Raw genomic sequence first — 24,278 nt, forward strand, 5'->3', positions numbered from 1 at the left:
TATAAAATGCAGCCAGTGCAAGTATAAAATGCTTCCATATGTTATTCTAGCTCATCAAGCTAGATATAAATGTATCAAAACAGTGAAAAATGGTTTTCCTGACAGTACAGCTACACATATTACAAAACGACTACACAGAAACAATGAGTTTTTCACATTTTATTCCCTACATGATGTAGGTCAAAAAACAGTCATCATGCAAACAAGACATGGAGGTCAAAGGTCGACTTCACGGGTCAAATGTCGACACCACAAGAGTTCAAAGGTGACTTTACAGGGGGGGGTCAATATCAGGCCAGTACACAGGAATGTAAATGGTTCTATACAACCAACATGAGGAAAATTTAGTTATCTACTTAGTAGCCCTTGGAAGATAACATTTCATGGTTCTTTCATTTTGTTAATTGTTTAAAGCCAAGTTACTAGGCATTGTCACAGACTGACTTTAAAATCTTACTTACAAGAGAGGCTGAAAACTATTTGGAAAAAACAGTATATTCTGATGGTAAAATGTAATGACATCAAAACAGTATGCTCTCAAGAGATCTGTTGTTAGTGAAGCGAAACAGGTAATGCACAAAAAGCACTCTGCGAAACAGTACAACCATTTGAATTGCAAGAAATTCAAGTTGACAAAACTGCAATCTAACTATTTGAATAAGTCAGATTTGTTCAACTGAGCAAACTAGGGCTATACCAACTACATGTACATGTACATGTATGCAGTAGTGGCTTTTAACATTCAGATTTGGTGGCTTCCAAGTTGTCAAACATTTTGTACCATATGTGCATACATAAGTCTAGAACAGGGATTGACTATTGTGTTATTGCAGTACTAAACACATATTCTCTAATCTCCAAGCAGATGTTTGGAGGGCTAACCAATTTTCAGGATACCCTCTCTGTGAGGTACATGTTTACATGTACATGTGTAGGAGACAAAAACAGTGCAAGATCCACTTTAAACATCTGCTTGAAAATTAAATTTACAGGTGTTCTTATCTGTTATAGACTTTATCCTGTGTGAATCAACATGAACATTTTCCTTATAAATGTGTTTATGGCTTGTATGGATATCAAAAAGGACAGAATCATGTATGGAAAATTACAACTGGCCGAACTGTTTGCTGATTCAGAAATATATCAGTAGTACATTGCAGTTCCAAGGCAACAGCAGAACAATCAACAAAAACAAACTTTAAAAACCAAAACACAAAACCAAAAGCTGTACAATTTTAAAGGATTGAGACGTATTAAAATGTGCTGGCAAGATCACATGGATTTGTATCAGTTTACTTTGCTGTACAGAAGTATATAAGCTTGTCATAGAAAGCCCAGTAATTAATTCACATTACATATGACACGTTTGCACACATTACCATGGATACCAGGCACACTGAGGTCACAGCAACAGCACAGCACACCAAAGGTCACAGGTCAAGTAAAGGTCATCAGAGGTCAACTGAAACTGGGTTGCTACAACTTTTGGCAACACCACAGGGGTGGAGTTAAGATCTATTCTTATAGGATACTGACCATTTTTTTTTACTTATGTTTTAAATTTTAGTTCCAGAAGCCTCTGAAGTCCTAAACTCTAATAATTGACCATGTGGTTACCATAATAACATCAGAATATTCACATATTTTTGTGCTGAACAAGCAGCTAAGCTGTAATTTGCATGGACAATGTAAATGTGGTTGTAGTACACCTATCAATGTACACCCAACAAGGGGGAGTGAAGATGCATATAAAAACTTGAGGACCCCCTCTTTCCAAAGTCAATACATGAGCAGTGGAAGAGCTTCAAGAGGGGTTTGTCTTATTTTCCCTTTAAAATGTTTTCGGAAGAAACAACAGTAGTAGTGGTAATGTTAGTTTGTTCTTCTTTTCCAGCTTAAACCAGCTCTGACTGGCTCTCACAACCAGTTTCACACAATGAGGGCTAGGATCAGGTACATGGACTATGTCAAGTTGTTGCTACAAACACTGTGATAGACTTCGTATTTTGTACATTTGTCGTGGTAAGTACAAAAACTGTCAGGTCAATGTTTCAATCAATCAATCAATGTTGTTCTTTAGGAAGGTTTTCATTGGTTGCATTGAATAAATCAAATTTCAAGAGGTTCCAAGATTTAAAATTGCCAGAAAAATGTTTGTGTCGGCATACTTTGTTTGAACAGTTGTGTAAGGACATTTTACAAAGTAACGTTATACATGTGGAAATAAAAAAAACGCTTTAAAATTTCACATCTAAAATCATATCATTGAATTAAAAAGCAATTTTAGTCATTCATGTATCAAAAAACATTTTTCTAGTTCATCTTCACTACTTTTGATATACTAGATTATGTACAAAACAATTAGCACCAAGACAGGAAGCAGAGCAAAGAACAGATATAGCTACATTTTTGGGTATTTTGGTAACAATAAACTGGTTCATACTATCAGGAAAGTTCATCAGATTCTGTGTCGGTAGTTAGATGTTAAAAGTTAATTACTTTTGACATAACACAAAGAAGTTCTTTCACCTAGAGCTTTCGACCAGTCACTCTGGTCTTCCTCAGTAGACTGACCCAGTGAGACTTGTCTTGTGGCTTCTTTGTCATTGTCTACTAGATACCTTTGACCCAGTGTTGACGTTACACTTCAAAGAAGCCATGTGACAAGCCTCACTGGGTCAGTCTACTGAGGAAGACCAGAGTGACTGGTCAAAAGCTCTAAGTGAAAGAACATCTTTGGGTTGGATAAAAAGTTTTACCTTTAAGCAAACTAGTTCATAGTTTGAACAAAATTTCAGCAAGAAGTTCTGACTACTGAAACTTTTTTTGAACGGATACAACAATTCTAAAATTGAGTCCCAACATTCTAACACCAGAAATTTGGACTTACCTTGCCAAAGATACTCTCAATAACTTCTGAAAATGTATTTTATTGCTTTTTTGCTATTATTGCACACTGTTTGAAAATCAACTCTACCCGGAAACTACCAAGTATGTTGGCTATCTTTTGTTTTTGTCCAAATTTTCTTTTTATGTTGTTTTATATTACTTTTGTACTTTTGAGGTTTTTGGTAATACCCATTCACTCAACCCTGCAAAATGTGACCAAATAGAACTAAATACATACTTGTGTTGATAAAGGTTAGGCATCCAGGTAATGAGATCCATAAGGAAGCTGGTACTCAAGCAACTGGTTACTAGTAGGTTTCGAAAACTGTCAAACGTTCGTTAAGTAGCCTCCACTGACAAAAAGTAGCAGATCCTACTTGAAACCTATCCACTTGCTTGAATAACAATTTCTTGTGCAAATCTATACCTAGATAATGTATAAACCATCATGTATGTGTTTCTTTTTCTTACCAAAAGTGTAGGCTCACCAATGAAGATACAGTGACCACTTTCTTTGCATGTAGCTTGCTTTCTGCGAGGTGCTCACAGTCAGCTTTACAAAAATGTACATTTCAGAATTCTATACAAACAGTAACTAATTTAAAAGTTTTATTCCCATTAAAAAAAGGGTTTTTGTTGAAGATTTGAAAATGCTTATTTTAAGCAATAAAATTTAAAAGTATTTGGTTCACTTTGTTGTCTATAAGAATTTTTGCGGAATTATAGATTTTGGGCAGAAGATGGGAAAATGTTTTTGGTGTGAGCAGTTAAACTATGTTCATGATAATTAGAAACTTCACGTTCATACTTTGTTACAGCTGACAGTTCCCCTGTAAACAAATTTCTGGTTAAACCCACACAACAATCTTCCAAAAATCATCTGACTGTACAACGTATGATTTTCTCCATGTTAAAGACTATGTACAACACCATCCCCGTTCTCGAAAATGGAACCACCCAACAGCACATAGACTTTCATACAGCTTTGGACTCAATCATTTTCAAAGGGGTGTGAAGAACAATCGGAATCGTTACTCTCACCATCCCTGTACGCCGTACCCCGTGCTCGTGGTGAGAGCAAAGTTACCGTTTCCCCCGATCACGTCCATTCCGGTGACGCTTCCGCCGCAGCCCTGCGCGCCAGTTTCGTCGCACATTTCCGGGAACGAGCCGACGTCGTGAAGACTCGTCATGTCGTCCAGCGTCGACGGCGTGTCGGAGTCCGGTACTTTACTCGGATCAAACAAAGAGTTGCTGTCGAGGTTACTGAATTCCTCCATGGAGGCCAAGTTTGCCGCGATTTCGTTTATCAGGTCCGGAGACGCGCTACCTGACCCGCCAGTCGGCCATGTTTGTGTTCCGAACTGGTCCACGCCATATCCCTGATTTTGCGCTTCGTCCTGACCTTGCCCGCCATTTTGGAAGTCAGTTTGCAGAATGTTTTCTTGATAATTCCCTGCATTCGCCTGTAAGGCATTGCTAACGTCTTCGTAAGTCTGATCATCGGAATAACCCTGAGCGCTCTCCTTCTCCAACAGTTCCGTCAAGTTTCGCTTTGCCGCGTAGGTTCCTACGTTTGCCTGGTTCTGCATGTTTGTGTAGTCTTGGTTAACGTTAACCTGCTGGTTATAGTTATTGAAACCAGCGAGGTTGTTCAGAAGTTCGGGTAACGGCACTGACTGGCTCCTGAAAGTGGTGGGAGGCTGCTGGTCTGTTGGAACAGCCTGCTGCTGTTGGTGGTGGTGTTGCTGCTGATGCATTTGCTGAGTGTACGCCCTCAGCTGCGCGCTCAAACTCGACTGATGGTGGGGCGAATAGAGGATCGAGCCGGATAAGTTTCGATGGCGGTTACGATTCTGCACCGGGTAGCCCATACCCGCTTGGCCTGCTGGGTAAATTGGCGACTGTGGAAGGTGGATTCTCGATCCGGTATTTTGGTTCAGCCCGCCGTAACTCGTATCCATCTGGTTTCCGTGCTCGATTATTGGAGAGACCGGCGTGACACTACGACTGCTACACGGCGAAACCAAAGGGGACGTCAGCGAGGAGTTTGACCCGCCAGAGAGGTTGCGGTGAGGATTTCTCCTCATGGCGTACGCCGGGTGGTTGGAAAACCTGTTCTGACCAAGCCTCTCCTGAATGAACCGTTGTCTGATTTGCTGTATGTGGTCCTGCCCGTTGGTCGGGCTCCGAAATACGGCTGCACTCTCGTTCGGGTTGTTGGGGTTACGGAACACAGAACCGCCGCCGAGCTTTTGTACGCTGCCGTTGTTGTTGCCGCCGCTCCTCTGTGCAATGGTCTCTTGATAACTGGGTGGGGGTGCGGTCGACTGGTGGAAGGGTTCCCTTGCTGTTTGTCTGCCCATTCAGGGTTGGAGTTGGAGTTGTTGGCGTTGAAATGTGTCGCCCGCGGTCTCTGCATCGGCTTGATGGGACTGGACGTGTTCATGCTGATGTTAGCGTCGTCGTACACGGGGTTCTGTTGGATGGGCATGAACGAAAACGGTTCCCGCGGATCCACGGGACTTGGTGGTACACTATTGGGCGCAGACATGGACATACACGTCGGCGTGTGCCTGGGAGTGAGCATTTCCTGGGTAGGGGTGGCCCTGGGAGTGCCCATTCCCTGCGTAGGGGTGGCTCGTGGGGTGGACATTGGTGTGGTGGACTGGATCACCTGGTCCACGGCGTCCTGGACAACCTTTTGCTGCAGTTGTATATTGATCTGTGTCTCCTGTGCGAGAGTGGTATAAGCCATCATGGTATCCTGTCCTAGTGGAACCTGCTGCCTCGTGGCATGTTCCATCTCCATAACGGGGGAGGGCAGGTTGCTTCTCGGGGTGGGAGTGTTGGTGTGAGAAAGTGGAGATGTGAGGTTTGCCCCGTACTGGCAGTCTACCAACTCTGCAATCTCCTGCAATGGAGTGTTGCCTTTGCTTCTTGTCCCTGGGGTGCTTGGGTTGGAGGATGCCAGTTTTGAGGAGGGGTGGGAAGGTTGCTGCATGATGTTCCTAACTTCCTGATTTGGTGAGAGCAAGTCCTGACTGGGCGTGGTCAGCTTCAGCTCACCACTGTAGCTCTGGTTGCTAGGCGGGGCCTCCTGTGGCAACCTGTTGCTATTAGCAACTAGCGTATTCACGTTAACAACCTGCAATGGAGGATTCTGAGGCTGTCCATGTCTTTGCTGAGTACTGGCCACTGTTTCTGTGCAGAGGGATCCTTCTTGAGGTGTATTTTCTGACTGTACCACGTTCTTCTGTCTGTTTTGTGACGTGTTGCTGTTTGTCATCCTTTCTTCCCCCACCCGGCTCACAGCCAGTCGTTTTGCGGGTGAAGCAGCCTCGCTAGCTGGTCTCTTCTCCGAAGCTGTACCCGTAGCCTTCGCCTTGCCTGTTGCCGAAACAAGGGATGATGTAGTTGCCATGGTAACAGATGTTGCCTTGGCAACAGACGTTACTGTAGCGATGGGAACAGCTATGGCTGTTTCACTGGTTGTGGTGTATATTTGTGGAAGCGCGACGACTGCGGTACCAGGTTTCTGATTGGCTGCGACTTGTCGTGTTGCCAAGGCGGCGAGCTGCCCCGACGCACTCGAAACGGACGCCGACGGTGCCCCCGTAGTTGCCAAGGAAACGACCCGGATGATTGGCGCAGCGCCGGTAGAGAGGACGGTGCCGACAGGCATGGCCGCGGCTAACGGGTTCTGGCTTGATACAGCAGCGTTCAGTTGCAACGAGGTAGTTGGAGTGGTTGAAGAACAAGAGGACGTGGTCACGACGGGAGACACCAGTTTGTAGAAGTACGGCAGCGTCACCGCAATCGTCGGGATGCTGCCCTTCGGAGTGACGGCCACGCTTGCAACCGCCGCCCTTTGCATCGAAACCTGTCCGGTGGCCTCTTTTCTCCCAGACTTACTGGCCTGCTTTCCAAAGGCACTGTTTAAAGAGTTTCCCTGGGAGGAGTTAGTTGTAGAAGCGACAGTTAAAGTCAAAGAGTCTCTTGACGACCCACCCCCTGCACTCACAGCCTTGTTAGTGTCTGATATGCCCTGCAGGACAATCGTTGCTGACATATTTTCCCCTGGAGCTACCATCTTCTTTGTCTGTCCAGCAGCACTTATTGTGGCAACGATATCCCCCTTTAATTCTTTACCTGAGTTCACAGCGTCTGCACTTGCCTTAGAGGAATCCTGAGTTTTAGACCCATTGTTCAAGGAACTTGATACTCCAGTACCCTGGTCACCTTTTCTACTTGTTGTTGGTCCTTTGTCTTGTGTGTCATGTTTGGTTTCATCCCCTGAGCTAGAGGGTTTCAATGATGTCACAGTCACAGTTTTATCTTTATCTGCCTGAGCAATGGAGGAAGCAGGCACCTGATTGGTTAGAGTCATGGGAGAAGCTGTCACAGGATTGGTCACTTTGATCATGACAGCTGCCACCTGGTTGGTCTGCTTGATGGGGGAGGCTGGTACCTGATTGGTTGGCAGCTGGAAAGACACGACCTGATTGGTTGGTGTTTGTGGAGGGGTGACTGGTTCTGCTGCTTGAGATGCAGGTGCACCCTGTTCTTCTCTCAACTTCCTTAGCTGTTCAGCCTAGAAAAAATGACAGAAAAACACATTATTTCAACAGAAACAAAAAGATTTGTAATTTCTTCTTTAAGGCAATATGTTCTTTGTTCTCTGACAAAAAACAGATTAACCTACATCTGTGTGCCTGCAAAGCACAAAGTTACACCTAAGGTCATGATCAGTTATACCAGCTATACAGACACAAATACTTTTCATGCATAGTGTTGGTTGAAGTGACTCCTGAAGCAAAAAGGGGTAACGTATTTGTAAAACTTTCTAAATATTCTTAACCTTCTCCATGCTGCCTAACCCCACCCAAAAGAGAATTGGTAGATGGCTACTTTAGTGTGCAAAAGGTTAAATTATACCAGAGACATAATCTACCTGTTGTTTTCTGTGGATTTTCCGCTGTAATTGTTGTTTGGCATCGAGAGGTTTGCCGAACGGTGACGGCGACAGTAGCGGCTTCAGCGAGGAGCCCCCATTGGCTGAGCCAGCACGGGGTGACGTTGTGGCCTTGTCGCCCGCGTGGAGAACCGTGAAGGCGGCCGTCGAAGCTCGCGAAACCTACAGGTGAGATACAAACAGGTGAACCATTTATACCTGTCCACAAAAAAACACAACAAAACATTTTTTATTGTCCTGTACTTTTCATCATATATATTTTATATATAATGCGGGGCTTAATTTTTTTTCTCTGCATACATGCACAGTCTGGTGTATGTCAATTGAACCGGACAAATTTTACCTGCACCACTCTCTTGGAGTTGACTTTAGGAAATATGGATCACACCAGAGATCAAAACTGTTCAAAAACCGTAGTCATTATTTCTTTGAATAATTATATAGTTTCTTCAAAATCTAAATGTAAGCCATGGCAATTGAAGTTACAATAAAACTAATTTATATTCTTATTATCATAAAATTCCCTAAACCACTTTACCAAAGCTTAGCCAAAGATGCTGTTTGTAAAGTACCTGTAAAAAGGAACATAAAAGTTTGACAAACATTTCATTCCAATACATTAACACTATGATATCCAACATGTAAATAACAATTTAACTTGGCCGTACCACGTTGTTGAGGATTAGGTAGCGAGCGAGGTCCAGCACGGTGTCGAACGAGCGTTTGAGCGTGCCCTGCGCCCACTCACACACCAGGTAACTCGCTGCCGACACGATCTGGTCATCGTTCTGTTCCGCTGGACATGAGAGGCTCTGGAGTAAGCCTGTAGACGTGTTTGCCTGGTGTAGCAAATAAAACATTCATGGCATAAAAATCAGAACTGTAACTTGCATGTCAAACTAACTTAATATATTTTCTATGACAGCTACAAGTATCCATTAATTTTTACATGCTTCCTGTGGAAAGAAGATGAGCTGTGACACAAGAAAATGCAGAACATTAATGCCAATATGTGGGTAAAATTGTCATAGAAAATTTTGAACATTTTGAAAGGCAAATCATGGGGTTGAGAGTGGTTGTTGGTGATCCTTTGGAAGTTTTTATATTTTTTCCCACGATTTTTGTGAACTTTGCCCATGAAGGTTGATGGATTGGTTTCAAAAATTTTCTGTCACACACCACAAAGTTTCTGCAATTGATGGGAAAACCAGTACTAACCTGGTCTGTCTTAGAAGGAAGGTCCAGGGAGGGGAAAGAGGGAGGTTGAAGTTCCGACTTTTTCCGCAGCCCGCCGTAACAGTACTTGGAGTTCCCTCGAGTGCCCAGCCGCCGCGCCTTCAGGTTGGGGAACGCCATCTTCATCATCTTCCCGAAGTCTGCCGGACTCAGGTTACGATACTTCATGTTATCGCAATATGTCCTGGAGAAAGGAAGAGTGGTATTTCAATATGTACTTGAAAGGTAACATTTGCATTTAAGCAAATGCATAATGTTTACCTTCGTATATGGTCTGCTCTGTTAATTCTAACTCAAAAACATTCATATATATGGTGACAGGAGTCTAAATCCCTACTGCTATAAAATTGCAACATGATGTAATCCAACACTAGATACTATGGTGACAGACCGTCTGGTTCAGGCCATTGACCTTATCTGTTTGGAGAAGAAGAGAGAGAGTGGAAACAGAGCAAACAGTTTTCCTTTGCTGAACATAAAAAGTTGTGAGTTGGATCTCTTCTAGCCCGTTGTCATGGTAACGTGACAACAGGAAAGACACCAGCAACTTTTTTTTTATCTGTGCAGGCAGAAACACAGAGGCAGCAAGAAATGTGCAGCTCTGTACAATATCCTGCAGACAACGGTGCCTGATATAATTATATTGGACTATCTGGTTTGCCTGTACATGTAGGGAGACCATTCTAACATCCAACTTCCTCCTAGCCTCCAGGATGACTACATTGACCTCCAATTCGACCTTTCTGTCAGTCTGTGGTTATACCATTTCCCCTTTCTTTCTGTTACCGTACTGTAACTAACTACAGATGTGTACCCACTCACTTGTATTCGTCAAACACGTCCTGTTTCGGTAGTGAGGTGTCAGGGTGGATCTCTAGATGACTGCGGATCCAGTGGAGTGCATTTGTTTGTTCCACACGAGAGGCCATACTGGAGGGCTGTGCACTGTGGACATCAGAACAAATCTACATGAAGGGGTGGGTACTAAGCAATACAGCAGAATGTACTGCGCCTGTGATAATTTTGATGGTTTTCCTTGGAATTTTTGGTCAATGTTGCATCAGAATTTTGCCTGTTGCAGACGATATCTTTTCCTACATAACATTTGGAAAGTACAGACAGGGTATTAACCCTGTTACATACACAAAAATTACCTTATAAGTTACATGTATATGGGACATTCTGCCGAAGTGCTATGCCAAATACAATACGGGTTTTGTGCGGGTACAGTACGTTCTGCCGATGTGCTTAGGTACTACATGTACAGATAAACTGGCCCAGTATTGGACCCAGGGCTCTAACCATCACAATGTCAAGGGACCAGTTGTGTAAATTCTAAGTGAGCATTCCTAAGGAGTTAGAAGAAACTGACTGCCTTACTTCTGTGGCTTGAACTCCTCATGCTTCCTAGCGCCCCCTGTTGGCAGCTTCAGGTACAGCAGCAGCTTCTCCAAGTCTGAGAAGGACGACACGTCTTCCTGTGTGGGTGGGAAATAATTCGGACAGTTAAAATTTAAACAAATTGGCCGTGATAAAATTCAAATACTGAATTGGATGGTGGAATAACTGTAATTGATATTGTTTAGGGAAACAAAATTTTGGCACATTCTGCAATGAAATGTATGTTTTCTTGGATGGGCATGACATCACCCTCAGTCCCAGCCCTCCCACAGGTCGGTTTTATCGCATGATACAGAACACACTGTGTAGATATAGTATTCTATAAACCGTGCCCCCTTTGCTACTAAGGTTCATGCACTCTAGGTCACTGACCCAGAGGTCACAGAAAGTCAAAATTAAGGGTTCTAAGCCCAACTTTAATCATATTTCTTTCCTTATTATCCTATCTTGCTTATTTCCCAAAGGAAATGTTTAAACCTCTGTACCAGATTTGTAGCTGACATTAAACACATTTGAATTGATCCCAATCGATCAAGAAGGGAGCAGGATTTACCTTTGTCAAGAAGGTTATGTTTTGGTTGTCATTCGTGTGTCTGTAAGTGAGTGAGTTTGCAAACATGATAACTCGAGAAGGCTACGATGGATTGTGTTGATATTTGGTAAGTGGGTAGGTCTTCATGAGACCTTGAAATGATTAGATTTTGGGGTCCCTGGCAGCTTGTTTTGGTACTGCCACTCAACAAATCAGGACCTTATTTGTATACTGTTGAACCAGAGAGGTCACTGAAAAAAAGTGAAAACAAAACCACCACAAAAATTTCAAGATTTACAGTATACAGAGAAAACTATCCAAGAAGACCAGTCAGTCAGGGGACCAAGAAAATCTGGTCTACAAGTGGTTACTATATATATATATATGACATTGTGTGTCAAGGGGAAATTGTCTAAGCAACTACTTTTAGCACCAAAAGTGGTAACATTAGCCTAGTAATCCTTATGTTGAGGTTATATATATCTTGCACAGGTTTGACTGTATCACTTGCATTAACACAGAAAATCAGAGGTCCAACTTACCACAATTGCTGAGATCTTGTCTTGAACTGATTGACTGAAAGACACCAAAAATATGGGAACAGTTATTGAGTTAATAATATTTTAAAGCATTTTCCATGGGTACTACTGTGCTTAAGCGTTCTTTCTTTTAACAAAGACTGGTGTGTTAAAGGCATTCAGGGTAATTTGAAGGCGGCAAAACTGCCAAAACAAAGTCAATTTTTGTGCCATTCATTTAGTTTGAATCAAGCCTATCCCATAGCATACTGATATCTGTGAGGCAAAAATGCGATGTCGCTCATCGGATGGAAAACGGTTGCTTGTTTTGTATCGTAGGATGGTTCTAAAGCTACCGGTATTTACAATGTATGGATGGCACTCAAAAAAAAAATACATGTAGAGGCCTCACATAGCTTGTTTTGGTGGTATTTCAAATGGTTCAAGTATCAAATGTGCCAAGAAGTGGCTATAAATGTCAAAATCAGACAGATTTCCTCATCCAGAATACTTTTTTTTTATTCTACTGCCCTGAAATTGCATCGGATGCCTTTAATGACATGAGGACATGCCTGACCATAAGTCACTGGACAACACAAATCCACTCTATACCCCAGAGACCCCTTCAATTTGTCTTATCAGGCAAGTATGCGATTTGTCATTGCAAGCTCTCGTTTTATGACACCTCACGCACCCAATACACATGATACAATGTTGCATCAGGTGTTATATAATATCTATATCACACCATCTTCCCAATGTGAAATCGTATGCAATTTTGATAGAGGTTTTTCTGTCATAGAAAGATTAAGTTTCTAGTTAATCAATGATTTTTCAATTATAGTGTAGATGTGTGTGTATATTCTTTCTTTCTTCTTTATTTCAGGCATCCATGGCCCATATACATGTAACAGAAATATGTATATATGCATTACATGACCTAATTTTGGCTCCTATCTAGTGAAAGAGTCTAGATAGGAAACTTGCTTCATTGTGGATATTTATGTACAGGTACTTTGATTTTAAAGATTAAGCATCATAAGATTATACATTGTATACATGTTTGTATACATGAATGCATTCCAAAGGCTGAAAATGCATTCAAATGTAATTAAGTTGAGAAGTTATGGCTTGGTTATGAAATTACATGTATGTAAAATGATGTAAAAAAAGAATTTAATCTTGGTATTATTGTAATTTGCAACTTACTTTTATATAATTTATAAAAGGTATGTTAACTGGGTAATGGCGAAGGGGGAGGGGGGCAGAATTGGAAGTGTCTAGTTTTGGGTCTTGTATAATCTGACTCAATAATGTTCAAAATCTAGTAAATAATTTCAATGAATAAATTAATCTGTGGTCTACAATAAATGTATTTGGATTTTGCAAATTCTCAATAATGGTGCTACAAAATGCATTTAAGAAAGCATATTGATTCTTGCCATTGGTTGGACAAAGGTCACCATAAATAGCTTGAAAGCAAAGAAGATAGAATTACCTGTCAACATGGCATGCTTTTATTGGTCATCAGGACAGGATTTTATGAGAAACAGTGCTCTCAAGAACGGGCAATTCAGGAGTATATTGGGTCGTATCTCCACCCCCTTTATAAATCTATCATCCAGCTTGTTTACAATTTCTGGGAATTTCTGTAAATGCTTTATTATGTTTGATAGTTAACTTTGATCCTACTGTACATGTGTTTACTTCTTATTATCATTGATTTAAATGATCACCCTTGAAATATAACTATTATTATTATTATTATTAATATTATATTATAATTATAATACTTCCATTTTTTGCCACTATGAACATATAGTTCCGCAAACATGTCCATTTTTCTTCTCAGGCGGCGAACTTTTGCTCCTGCAAACGTCAAGTGAATTACACTATTGCAAGCCCTGGTTATATTATGTAATATACTTTACCCCTTGACAACATTAAAACAATGCAACATTGAACCACAATGTTGCAACATTGAACCATAAGTATGCGTACATACAATGCAATGAATTATACAAACTTCCGTGAACTATCAAGGATAGTTCACTTAAGTTTCTATGATTTATAATGCATAAAACAGTGATTTATGTACCACTATGTATGTAGTCATAACCCTTCCTATGGAATGTCAGTCCACACCCATTTTACAAGTTCAACACTTGCTCAGATTTCAGGTGAGTCACAGTACTCATAGAAGCTATCCACAAATTACATGAGAAAATTCAGGATTTCTTTGCAGAGAATTTAGTGCGACCGGAAATATAGCATTTGAAATTCTTAACATCAATCTGTCAGAAACTTAAGGATTTCTTTGGAGAGAATTTAGTACAAATGTACGACCGGAAGCATTTCAATTACTTAGTATTGTAACATCAGCCTTGACAAGTTGTCCAAAAATTCAGGATTTCTTTGGAGAGAATTTAGTACAACGGGAAATATCGCGTTTCAATCATCAAATGTTGCATCATCAGCCTTGACATTTAGCGGGTTAAATGGCTGTGTGGGTGGACACAACTCACCTTGACATATCTGGGAAAGGGTGGGCCATTTACAGTGTAAAGCCGGGCCAGTTACTGTAAAGCTTACTGTAAATCACGTTATATTCGCGGAAATAAAAGTTCATGAAAAAATGAAGATGTTTGCTGAACTATGTGTTTGCGGTGGTGGCAGGTGCAGCAAAAAGAAAGTCGGCAAATTATTTGTTCACGATAATGATAAATTCACAGTACAGAAGTGACTGCGAAAGCCACAAATATAATGTGATTTACAGTATTTAGAGGCTGATTTTACCACACATTTTGTCTAAAAAGTTAACATAGTGTACATTGTAACATTATTTCGCTTTTTCACAAAATGCCTTTTTACGTCATGTATCCTGCAGCTATGCATACTAGAATGGCCTGCTCTGGTCTAAGTAGGAAAGGTTTGTTTTTACTAAATTTTAGTACATTTCAGTGTGTGTTTGCTTGTGTTTCCATTGTTGTTTCCAAGTTCTGCATTGTAATAATGCACTGGGCTGTACATGTATGTTGACAGTCCACCAACTTAACAGATACAATTGACTATTACATAATATATAACAAGTCGTTCGGTGTGATATAGCTAGCTGCCACCGCACCGCGTGCCTGCGAAGCTGGTGTGTTACGCCGAAGGGCGGTTATACCGGCTATATCAATACAGATACAGATTAATACAGTATTACTGTATATATATATATATTATAAAGTAAAAGAACCCAACACATTTATTAAGTAGTTTGCATATTCCTACCAATACTTTGCCTTTACCAGGTAACGTTAACTACCAATAAAAAATTATTTGCATGTGCCTGCCAGAAACTGACCAAAACAAAAAAAAAATTGCTCCTATGTTTCCTGATTGTCTGTTTCAAGCAATCAGAATCTTTTAAATGACCTCGATACTTAAAGGTTTTAAGGTATAAAGGTATTTCACTTTTCCTATTATATTTAGTTAAAGGTCAGAGGTCAACAAAATGCAAATTATAATCCAGGTAATATTCTTTCAGAATTAAGAATCTGATCGCAGCATTGCTTGAGATCCCTTAAAGATTTTTCCCTTCAAAGAAATTTAATCTGATCCCCTTTAAGCGTTTGGCCAAAAAATACAGGAGCAACCCAGTAACAAAGAACCGGCCTGGACACAAACAACTTGGGTAATTTGAATATGAACAGCTGTGGGTAAAAGGCCATGAAAAGAAAAAGAAAGGGAACACCGTACACCCTCGGCCCACATTCTACCTCTCTCTTCCTCCCTTTCCTTTTGGATTTTTTGAGACAAAAGTATTCACGCTTTTCCTTGGACAAATGTTAGATTTTGACGGAAATAAATTATAAGGGGAGAAATCGCGGGTAAAATCACATGCGGCAAACAATAAGAAAACGAGAGAAAGAGTGACATCATACCCTTTGGCGATTTCCCCCACAAATTACACGGAATATAAAATCACTAAAGGCTGACGATCGTAGAGAAGGTAGAAAAGGACCTACCTGATTGTATTTTCCAGTCGTTTCTGCATGTTCTGTTGTTGAGACGGAGTATTTTTGTCCGGGGTACCGGCGGTGTCCGCAGTCTCCCCCTCATCCCCCATATTTTTTTCGCTCGGGAGGCCGGATGAAGGCAGGAGCAACTTTTGTCAAATCGAGCTCTTCTGCGCCGCTAGAACCGCGCTAACCGCGACTTTCCTGCAGAATTCTCCATCTACATGGTCTGAGGTTTCGTCCTGGCCAAAATCTGAGGGAAATTTCGTCGGAAAACGGGCAGATTTTGGCAGAAAAACACCCCGGTTTGGGGAACTAGCCTCAGTCACTCTGCCATATTGGGGACACGGTCAATTAACCATGGAGGGGTGTAACTGAGATGACGTATTTTTTTAATGTACAAATTACCACGTAAATTTGCCAATTCGGCTAAATTACTCATATTGGATACGTAAAAATTAATTCAAACAGCTTGTAAATGCAATATGTATGAAAGTGTAGGTGTTTACCGCGGTTAATGAAGAAAATAAAAAATACATTTTCCACGCACACCCATATACAAAGTCCAATGATCCGTGCTTTGCAGCTGTGAAACGCATGCGATTTTCATGGGGTCACTAAGGTAAACACGCCCCCTCCCTCCACCCAATACACAAAATTATGCAAAAATAAACAAAATTCTACACATCAAACCTTCAGCCAAACATTGTAAGATTCGAATAACAAAAATTGCATTCTCTTGTTTTGCTCAAATTCAGAGGAATAAAATTGAACAGCTGTTCATCATAAATTTTCTCTGGCAAACAATGCTGAGGATTTAGCAGATTCAGTGACCTAGATTTTACAGTGAAAAGGTTATCTGACTAATGATTAGGAGTGGGAGGTGAAAGTATGCAGTGTGTAGGTGTCTAAATCATGTCTATGTGAAGATGGCATATATATATATTGCACAGCCGAATTTAATTCTCCATGCATGTACATTACCATGGTCGAAGATATTACTTAACGTTAAGCCTAGAAATAAAATCAAAATTTGCACTAAAACTTTATAAGAATTTTCATTTTGAAACCATCAACTACATAATCATTAAGATATTTTATTTGTTGTTACTGTAGTCAAAATTTGATATGAGTTGTGTCTTAAATTTATTCCAAAAAGTATATGAAAAATGCACACACACACACACACACACAATTTTTTAGGTACCATTTCACATTAATACAATGTAGTACCTCTTTCACCAATAAATCACTGCATTTGCATTGACTCATATGATGATACAAAAAGTGTCTACATCATTCCTGGCAGTCCATTTAAAACAACATCAGACATCCCCGGTCAAAGTCGAAGTAAACACAACTTACTTACACCCTGTTTGACATTTACACTGTGACCAGGGTGCGACCCACCCAACAATTAAAACCTATCATAATTCAATGAAAACATACGACAACCACCCTTGAAATTTTGCATCGGATGTCGACAGACGCCGTCGGTTTCTTGGTCATCGTCGAAATCAATTTCTGAGAAATGTTCAGTACAACATTGAAGTGAGTCATCTAAGTGTACATGTACAAGGGGGCATGGTCTTATGTGTTGGTGGGGGGCGCCATGTCAAAAATCTGTCAGCTCACAGAGAAATGTTGACACTTGTCTGGGTGCACCGTCCTCTGGACCTCCTAAGCTCCAAGCAGATATTGGGGGTACTAAATTGTACCGTTGTCCTAGCTGCCCTTCTCGGTGTCAAACTGCCTCGTCATCAGAAAACATTACGATTTATCCTCTCCCAATATCTGCTTGGAGAATGCTCAGTTCCTGCTATGTACAACACTTATCAATAAGTAGGGCCAGGTATTGGTCATGTTTATTAGGACAGTCACAACCATATTATGGATAAGTCAGAAAAATTAAGCGGGCTTCTCAAAAACATTATGATTTGTCCATCCCAATATCTGCTTGGAGATTACAAAACAAAAAATTAATGTTAGTACATTTTTGTAATCAACAAGAAATTGGTGGATCAAAGTAACATGTATCAATAATTTTTCAAGAATTGTTTGCTGAATTTGTAGTTCAACATTTCAAGCTATTATTTTGGCAAATGGTTAAAATGAAGTCAATCACCATGATAAAGAATTCCCTACAATAATTTGGATAAAACTAGACTGTGCAAAAGCTATGGTTTTCATCAATCCAGTAACATTTGAAGTTGTGTATGGTCGAAATCCACAGAAAATTTCTCAAAATTCAACAAAACAAGAACATCATTTTTACCAGGTGTTACAGAGGTTGCTAAGCAACAGAGGTTAAAGGTCAAGTACATAAATAGCAATCAGCAAACAATGCTTTCAAGGTGAAATGTAATGTGCAAACAACGACTTTGCCAGGTCCTAAATCGTTGTTCTTGAACCCTGCGGCAAGAAGTTGTTGACAATCTGGTGCTGGAACCACGCAAGTCAACAACACTGCCAATCAAGTGTGCAACCAACATATTTTCTTTGACCTTGTCCTTGTGTTTCACCTCAAATCACATCACCAATGTTTGTCTAGACTTGGTAGACGAAAATAAACAAACACAGCATATTTTTGTGACAGAGGGAAGATATACTGGCATAGTTGCACCAGAGCAATCCATACCTGTGAACATAAACCTTAAAAAGAGCACTCTTTCCATTTTTGATGTTGCAAAACTGGAAGAGATGCAGTTACATATAAGAAACAAAAGGATGGGTTGCCCATGTTTGATTTTGATAACATTGACCTTGGGTTAGGTTAGTTTTAAGGACAACAAAATACATGAAACCAGTTGTTTTATATCCATATTTTCTAGCCCCAAAATGTGTTTTAAAAAAGTACATGTAGGTGACTCTTTTTATTTTGTTTACTGAGAAATTTTCAGATATTTCTCTCTTTTTCTGATCCATTCCTAATACGACCTGGTCCCTTTTGGAGTAGAATAGTTTTGGTGTTGGTATGTTAGCCTTGAGTCTAGTTTGCTTGTACATTATCACTTTACAGTTAAAACAATGCATATGTGGCAAAAAAAAAACGCTGTACATATTGACTTAGTCTATAAGTTATATAGGAGCACAAACCGATTGTGTGTTTGCCAAAGAAAAGAGGGGTAGCCATTATATCAGTATTTACCATGTAAACAGTACATGTTGGGTAGTAGTATTAGTTGCATTCACTAAGAAAAGATTATATGAGAAATTGAGAATTAACTTCCCCTATCTTTTGAAACTCAATGCAATGGATCATATGTAATGGATAAATGTACAAGATCTACAGTTACTGTAAGTTTTCATTGCTTTGAAGAAAAAAAAGAGAAATCGATGACCACAGTTTGAAACAAAGGACAAAAACGCAACTTTTTTTTTTCAACTTTACAAAGATATTTTCTGTGTAAACTACATAACAAACTGCCCAGTCATCTTTCATCAAACAATGTTACTGGCTTATCCACAACTCAGGAGGGAAAAGGAGATCTTCATGCTGGTTTGAATTTGTTTTTAAAACAATTTTTATGTTCTACAGTACATAGGAAATGCATATTCACAGTGTATTAATTCACAATGAAGAGGTCAAAGAGAAAATAAAACCACCTCGTATGTTTCAAGATTTGCAGTACCTCCGAGTGCCTTTTCCTAAATGTTATCATGAATTTGGACTGGTTACCAACACTTAACCACATATCAAAACTAACATCTACATGTACATACAGGGATCGAAAAAGTACACATGGACCTTAGTGCTGTGCAGGTATTTCTGATGTCTACCTGCACCCAACCTGCACTGGTGCAAGTGCTGGCTTTATATACAAATCTAGCTGTATGTGGATTTTTCTTTCCTGCATTGACTGTTACCACCTCTGAAGTATAAAAGAAATAACGGCAATGGTTTCTGAACAGTTTTAGTATGATCCATACTCTTCAAATTCTGATTGGTACTGGGCAGGTAAAATTTGTAATTTTCAATGTTACCTGCACCAGTGTATGTACGCAGAAAAAAAGGATTCCTAGCCCTGCACTATGACCCATGACTATTCCTTTGCTTTTCGCTTTTTCGCTGACGGTCTCTCGAAGTTCTGTTTCATGCCGCCTGCCTTGTTGCCAAAGAACTTGGTGTTCTGAGCAGAATCCTGCGCCCAGGCGGAGTCAAACTGCGTCGTGTCCTGGTCAACCAAGTGGGTATATTTTGTACGACCGGACCGTCCAAAGTTCTTGACCTGTGGAGAGAAGAGAATGCAATTTTACAACTGTTGCACATCCGAACCTTATTGGTTCTAGAAGTTTCAAAGTTAATAATGAAAAGATTCTAACCTTGAAAGATTCTAAACTTTGATAACAGAATTTTCATGAGAAAATATGGGATAAGACAGTTTATTTTATGTCCAATTCTTATTTACTTTTAGTTTTACCATAATAAGATTTACTGGTATTCATACAGAGGATATTTGAGTATCAGTATGTTTTCTATTTATGTTCTTCCAGTATCATATCATTATGGAATGTAGGGCAGTGCCCATCTCCATTTCTTTGGCCCTTGAGTCACACAATGTTTTCTTTAGTTACTATATATATTGCAGTAATATGTAGAGCTGCACTTTCATACAGACCTGCATGACTTTGGGTAGGATGGTTTTGTCAAAGTGGTCCTCCAGGGTTGGCTGGGCAAAATCACGCTTGTACACATCGCTGTCTCGGTCCTGGAAATATACACAATATTACATGTATCAGAACAAGCTGGCCAATGACAACACTGGTTTTAAAAACCCGCACAGATGATTTCAATAGTAAAAAGTCCTAACCTATATTTGTTGAATGGCTGGGGTTGTTTAACTGAGTTAGACATTGGAAAACAAGCAAATATTACAACAAACCCTGTATGATATCTACATTGTACAAGGTTCTATGTGTTGCATAGGGACATAGCAAATGGTCATAAGTTCCTTGTAAGTTATTGTTCTATTATTTTGCTGCAGTTTTCCTGTTTCCTGCAGTCTTTTCTTGTCTCTATGCTTTTCGTATAAGACCACTTGTCTAAGAAGACCACTTTTCCTTGGCCCCATGGGTGGTTGTCTGAGACAAGTTTGACTGCATTTAATTCATCTTGGACATTGTTATTGTTAAAGATTCATACACTAAGACTGATATAAGGCTGAGTATGAACCATTCTGTTCTAACTAAGCATGGTTAGTCAACATTTCTTCCTCATCTGTGTTGGTGTGTTCCTTACCATGAAGAAAGCTCCTCTGTGGTAGTACTTCTGCAGGAACTTGTACTTGCCCTTGGGCGCCTTGTTGGTCACCTGTTTGGGGTTGGTGCGGAGTTCCGCCCGCCTTTCTTCCTCCGTCATGTTGTGCATACGTTCTACCTCCATCTTCTCCTTCTCCAGACTGAGAAGAAATATAGTCATCCTGTTAACAAACTCACCAACGAAGAAACAGATGCAGTTCAAAAGGACACTGCTAGGTGGGGCTGATGTTGTCACTTTCTGATTTTTTGTGCATAAGTTCTACCTCCATCTTCTCCTTCTCCAGGCTGAAAAGCAAGTCCTGTTAAAAAAACTGACCACAACAAAAACAAAGCTGCAGCTCAAAAGGACACTGCTTGGTGAGTCTGATGATTTTTGTGCACACAGTCTTATCTCCACAGCTTTTGATTTCAATATGTTTATGCCACTATAGCATATTTCAACTGGAAAGCTGTTCAAAAAGATTGATTATGCTGTACATACGATAAAAATTATGCAACCAAAACATTACTACAACACATTGATATATGGCCTAATACTGCAACAAAATTCTTGAAAAATATAACTTCTGTCTAATTTTGATTTGTTTACAAATTGTAGTGGCCTGCTCTATGAATCAAACAATGACAAAGACCTGATTTGTATCAGAAGTCAGAACCCAATGTTGTCCAAAAAATCAACAAAAAAACATACTTTTCCCGCTCTTCGCGATCACGTTTGATCCTCTTGAGTTCCCGTATTTTCCAAGCCTCGTATTCTTCTTCATCGTTATCATCATCAGTGTCGATGTCACCAAACTGGTCTTCTTCTAGCTTGTTGGGGTTGTTTTCGTATTCCTTTCGCGCTATGTCTTCAACAATCTGGAAACAGATACAGAAGAAAGCTTAAAGCTACATTGTGTAACATTAGGATGACACAAAAAGTCATGTTTCTTGTCATTTCTTTACAAAGTAAGTTGAATCAACCCTACTTCATTGCAAAAAAGCGTCATTCAGGAAGTGGAGGTGACAAATTATTACACGGTTAAAAAGTTAAAAAGCAAGATTAAAAAGCTGGAAACACAGCTGTCAGCCATGTTTGTTTACATTCTGGTATTTTGTGGTGGTGCCACAATATGAGTGTGCCTCGTGTGGGGTGTTATATATATCACCAATCATAGGGACATACCTTAAGAGTACCCTTTCTTCTTAGCTCTGCCATCTTCTTGGCTTCCTCTTCAAGTTCTCTCACTTTCTGTGCTTGCTGTTCTCTCTCCTGTATGGTCACCCTTTCCTTTCTGTGGTAAGACACATCAGGATGAATACAATCTTCTCACTGTAACTTTACAGATATCTAGGTACTACATGTAGTACATCTGCAATTTTAAATTGAATAGATGGGGGGCACTGCTTCAAGAAACCAGCAAGATTTTCTGCACAAAACAAATCTTTGGTAGATAGTATACAAAATTTCTCTTTTTACAGAGGATGAAACACACTTTTAATTTTCAACTTGCTGCTTCACAATAAGAATTAAGATAAGTACTTTATAACATTGATATTTTATGAAGGCTATGTGTATCTAAATCACAATTTTTTTGTCAGTTTGTAAACCTACTTTCTGACAAAGACAGGCTTGAGTCTGGGCCCAGCCTCATCTTCACTGTCTGAGTACTCCTCGTATTCTGATGACTCTTCCTCAGATTCTTCTTCTTCCTCTTCTTTTGCCTCTTCTACAAGCTCCATGACTTCCTGTATGGAGAAACACAATGTTCAGTTTCCAAAACTTACCCGGCTATGGTATCCAAATTTATCCTTTTTTCCATTTATTTTTCCATTCCAACAGCTTAGCCCCAAAGCCACCTATCACTTTAGGCCACTGGCCGACTTTGTCACAATTGTGCTAGCTTTCTGGGGATAATAGGCCAGGACAACTACTTGTAGTAGACAAGCCACATAGTAGTGAGCTACAGAATCTAACTTAGTCAATAGACAAAGTTAGGAAAGGATAACTTGATAAATTTGTCCCTCCATAAGCAGGAAATGATGTCTCTGAGGGTTATAAGTTTTAAAAAATTTGGGGGGAGAATACTCTGTGGTCATGATTTTGGGACATGATGCTCGATTTGCACCGTGGAAAGTTGTCCTTCTGTACCTGACCCCTACGCTGCGAAAAATTCTCGGGAGAACCCTGTATACCGTACCTCCTCAGCCTGTGCCCTTTCCCGCGCCCTCAGTCTCATCAGCATACGCCGGCGTTCGATTTCCTCCTCGTCCAGATCCTCCTCCCCGCTGCTCTCCTCTTCCCGCGCCAGCCGCTCAGGTTCATCCTCCTCATCTGCCTCCTCCAGAACCTCCGGCTCCAGGACTCTCCGGTGACGCGCAACCCTGGGGGCGGTAGTCGGTAACAGACAACATGCAGTATCCAAAAGAGACAGGATAGGGTGTTGGTGATGTAAGTTAACTAACAATTAGAGAAGAATACAACTTTGTCGCGGTACTTTTATATTCACAGTTTTCGCAGTCACTTCTTAACCGCAAACCTTTCGTAACTGTATAGTTCCGCAAACATGTCCATTTCTCTCAGACAATTAACTTTTGGTACCGAAAACATAAAGTGATTTACACACAAATTACACTATGTGAAAACATCATGTACATGTATATTCTGAACAACATATGTCTCTACGGAAAATGATGTTTTGACCAAAGCACTTCTTTCAAAACTTTTACTTTTGACAATGTATAATATGGTACTGCTCCATGGCCAAAGCAGGCTTTTCTTACATACATAAATACAAACAAAAACAAACACATCCATGACTACCTATCCAACTCTTCATCGCTGCTCTCGTCCTCCGCAGCACGAGCTTTGAGCAGACGTCTGAGACGGGGGTCATCCACCTCGGCCATGTCAGCAGCTGTTGAACTTGAAGCGGACGGTTGGATGATAACCTCGGTTTGGCGCTTCAGGCGGAAGTCATCATCTTCCTCTTCTTCATCACTGGACTGTGGAGCGTAGTCGGGCCTGTGTAGGCAGAAATGACAGTAAATACAGTGTTCTATATATGTATTATACTTACTTAGCATAGTTTAACCTTAGGGTTCCCTTAGGTTTCTTTTTTAAATTTTAGGGAGAACCCAGTGACCCTTCATAAGTGATGAAATGAACGTTTAAAAAGAATACAAAGTTGGCTTTTGATAAATTATAACTGTAACTAAATTAAACTGTCACAAACCTTTTTCCGGACACGTATCGTTTCACTTTTACCTTCTCCATCGTAATTTCACCTGGTGAAAAAAATAAGGATCATTAAGTTGAGCATTGAGTTTGATAAACCCATCTTTAGTCCAGAAAGGCAGTTAACATACCATCTATTCCCAATCAACCTTGGCAAGACTTAAACGTGCAATCTTTACTTGTAAAGACTTATGGGAGTTTCAACTTCTGCTGCAAAAATTATACACAAAGAAGTGAATCCACTGTA

The 24,278-nt window shown here is 40.3% G+C and overlaps 2 protein-coding genes across 2 annotated transcripts in view; both read right to left on the reverse strand.

Annotated features, from left to right (window-relative positions):
- Positions 1-4,509: 4,509 nt before the first annotated feature.
- On the reverse strand, positions 4,510-15,918 carry LOC109468791 (DNA-binding protein RFX7-like). Its single transcript, XM_019767125.1, has 8 exons — positions 15,565-15,918; positions 11,576-11,609; positions 10,481-10,578; positions 9,923-10,045; positions 9,079-9,284; positions 8,533-8,660; positions 7,844-8,026; positions 4,510-7,483 (listed from the first exon to the last, which is right to left on the reverse strand). The coding sequence occupies exons 1-8, from the start codon at positions 15,663-15,665 to the stop codon at positions 4,976-4,978; spliced, it is 3,381 nt and encodes a 1,126-aa protein (XP_019622684.1). The 5' UTR covers positions 15,666-15,918; the 3' UTR covers positions 4,510-4,975.
- A 2,526-nt stretch (positions 15,919-18,444) lies between these two features.
- Positions 18,445-24,278, reverse strand: part of LOC109468806 (microfibrillar-associated protein 1-like) — a 6,272-nt gene continuing 438 nt past the window's right edge. The window contains exons 2-10 of the mRNA XM_019767146.1: positions 24,030-24,081; positions 23,618-23,818; positions 22,995-23,178; positions 22,409-22,542; positions 21,980-22,088; positions 21,506-21,672; positions 20,795-20,954; positions 20,175-20,264; positions 18,445-19,784 (exon numbers count right to left, since the gene is read on the reverse strand). Coding sequence (XP_019622705.1) covers positions 19,599-19,784; positions 20,175-20,264; positions 20,795-20,954; positions 21,506-21,672; positions 21,980-22,088; positions 22,409-22,542; positions 22,995-23,178; positions 23,618-23,818; positions 24,030-24,081 — 1,283 coding nt within the window. The 3' untranslated portion in view covers positions 18,445-19,598. The remainder of the gene's footprint in view (positions 19,785-20,174; positions 20,265-20,794; positions 20,955-21,505; positions 21,673-21,979; positions 22,089-22,408; positions 22,543-22,994; positions 23,179-23,617; positions 23,819-24,029; positions 24,082-24,278) is intronic.

Source organism: Branchiostoma belcheri, unplaced genomic scaffold, assembly GCF_001625305.1.
Source record: "Branchiostoma belcheri isolate BF01 breed outbred unplaced genomic scaffold, Haploidv18h27 scaffold2, whole genome shotgun sequence".
Taxonomy (NCBI): domain Eukaryota; kingdom Metazoa; phylum Chordata; class Leptocardii; order Amphioxiformes; family Branchiostomatidae; genus Branchiostoma; species Branchiostoma belcheri.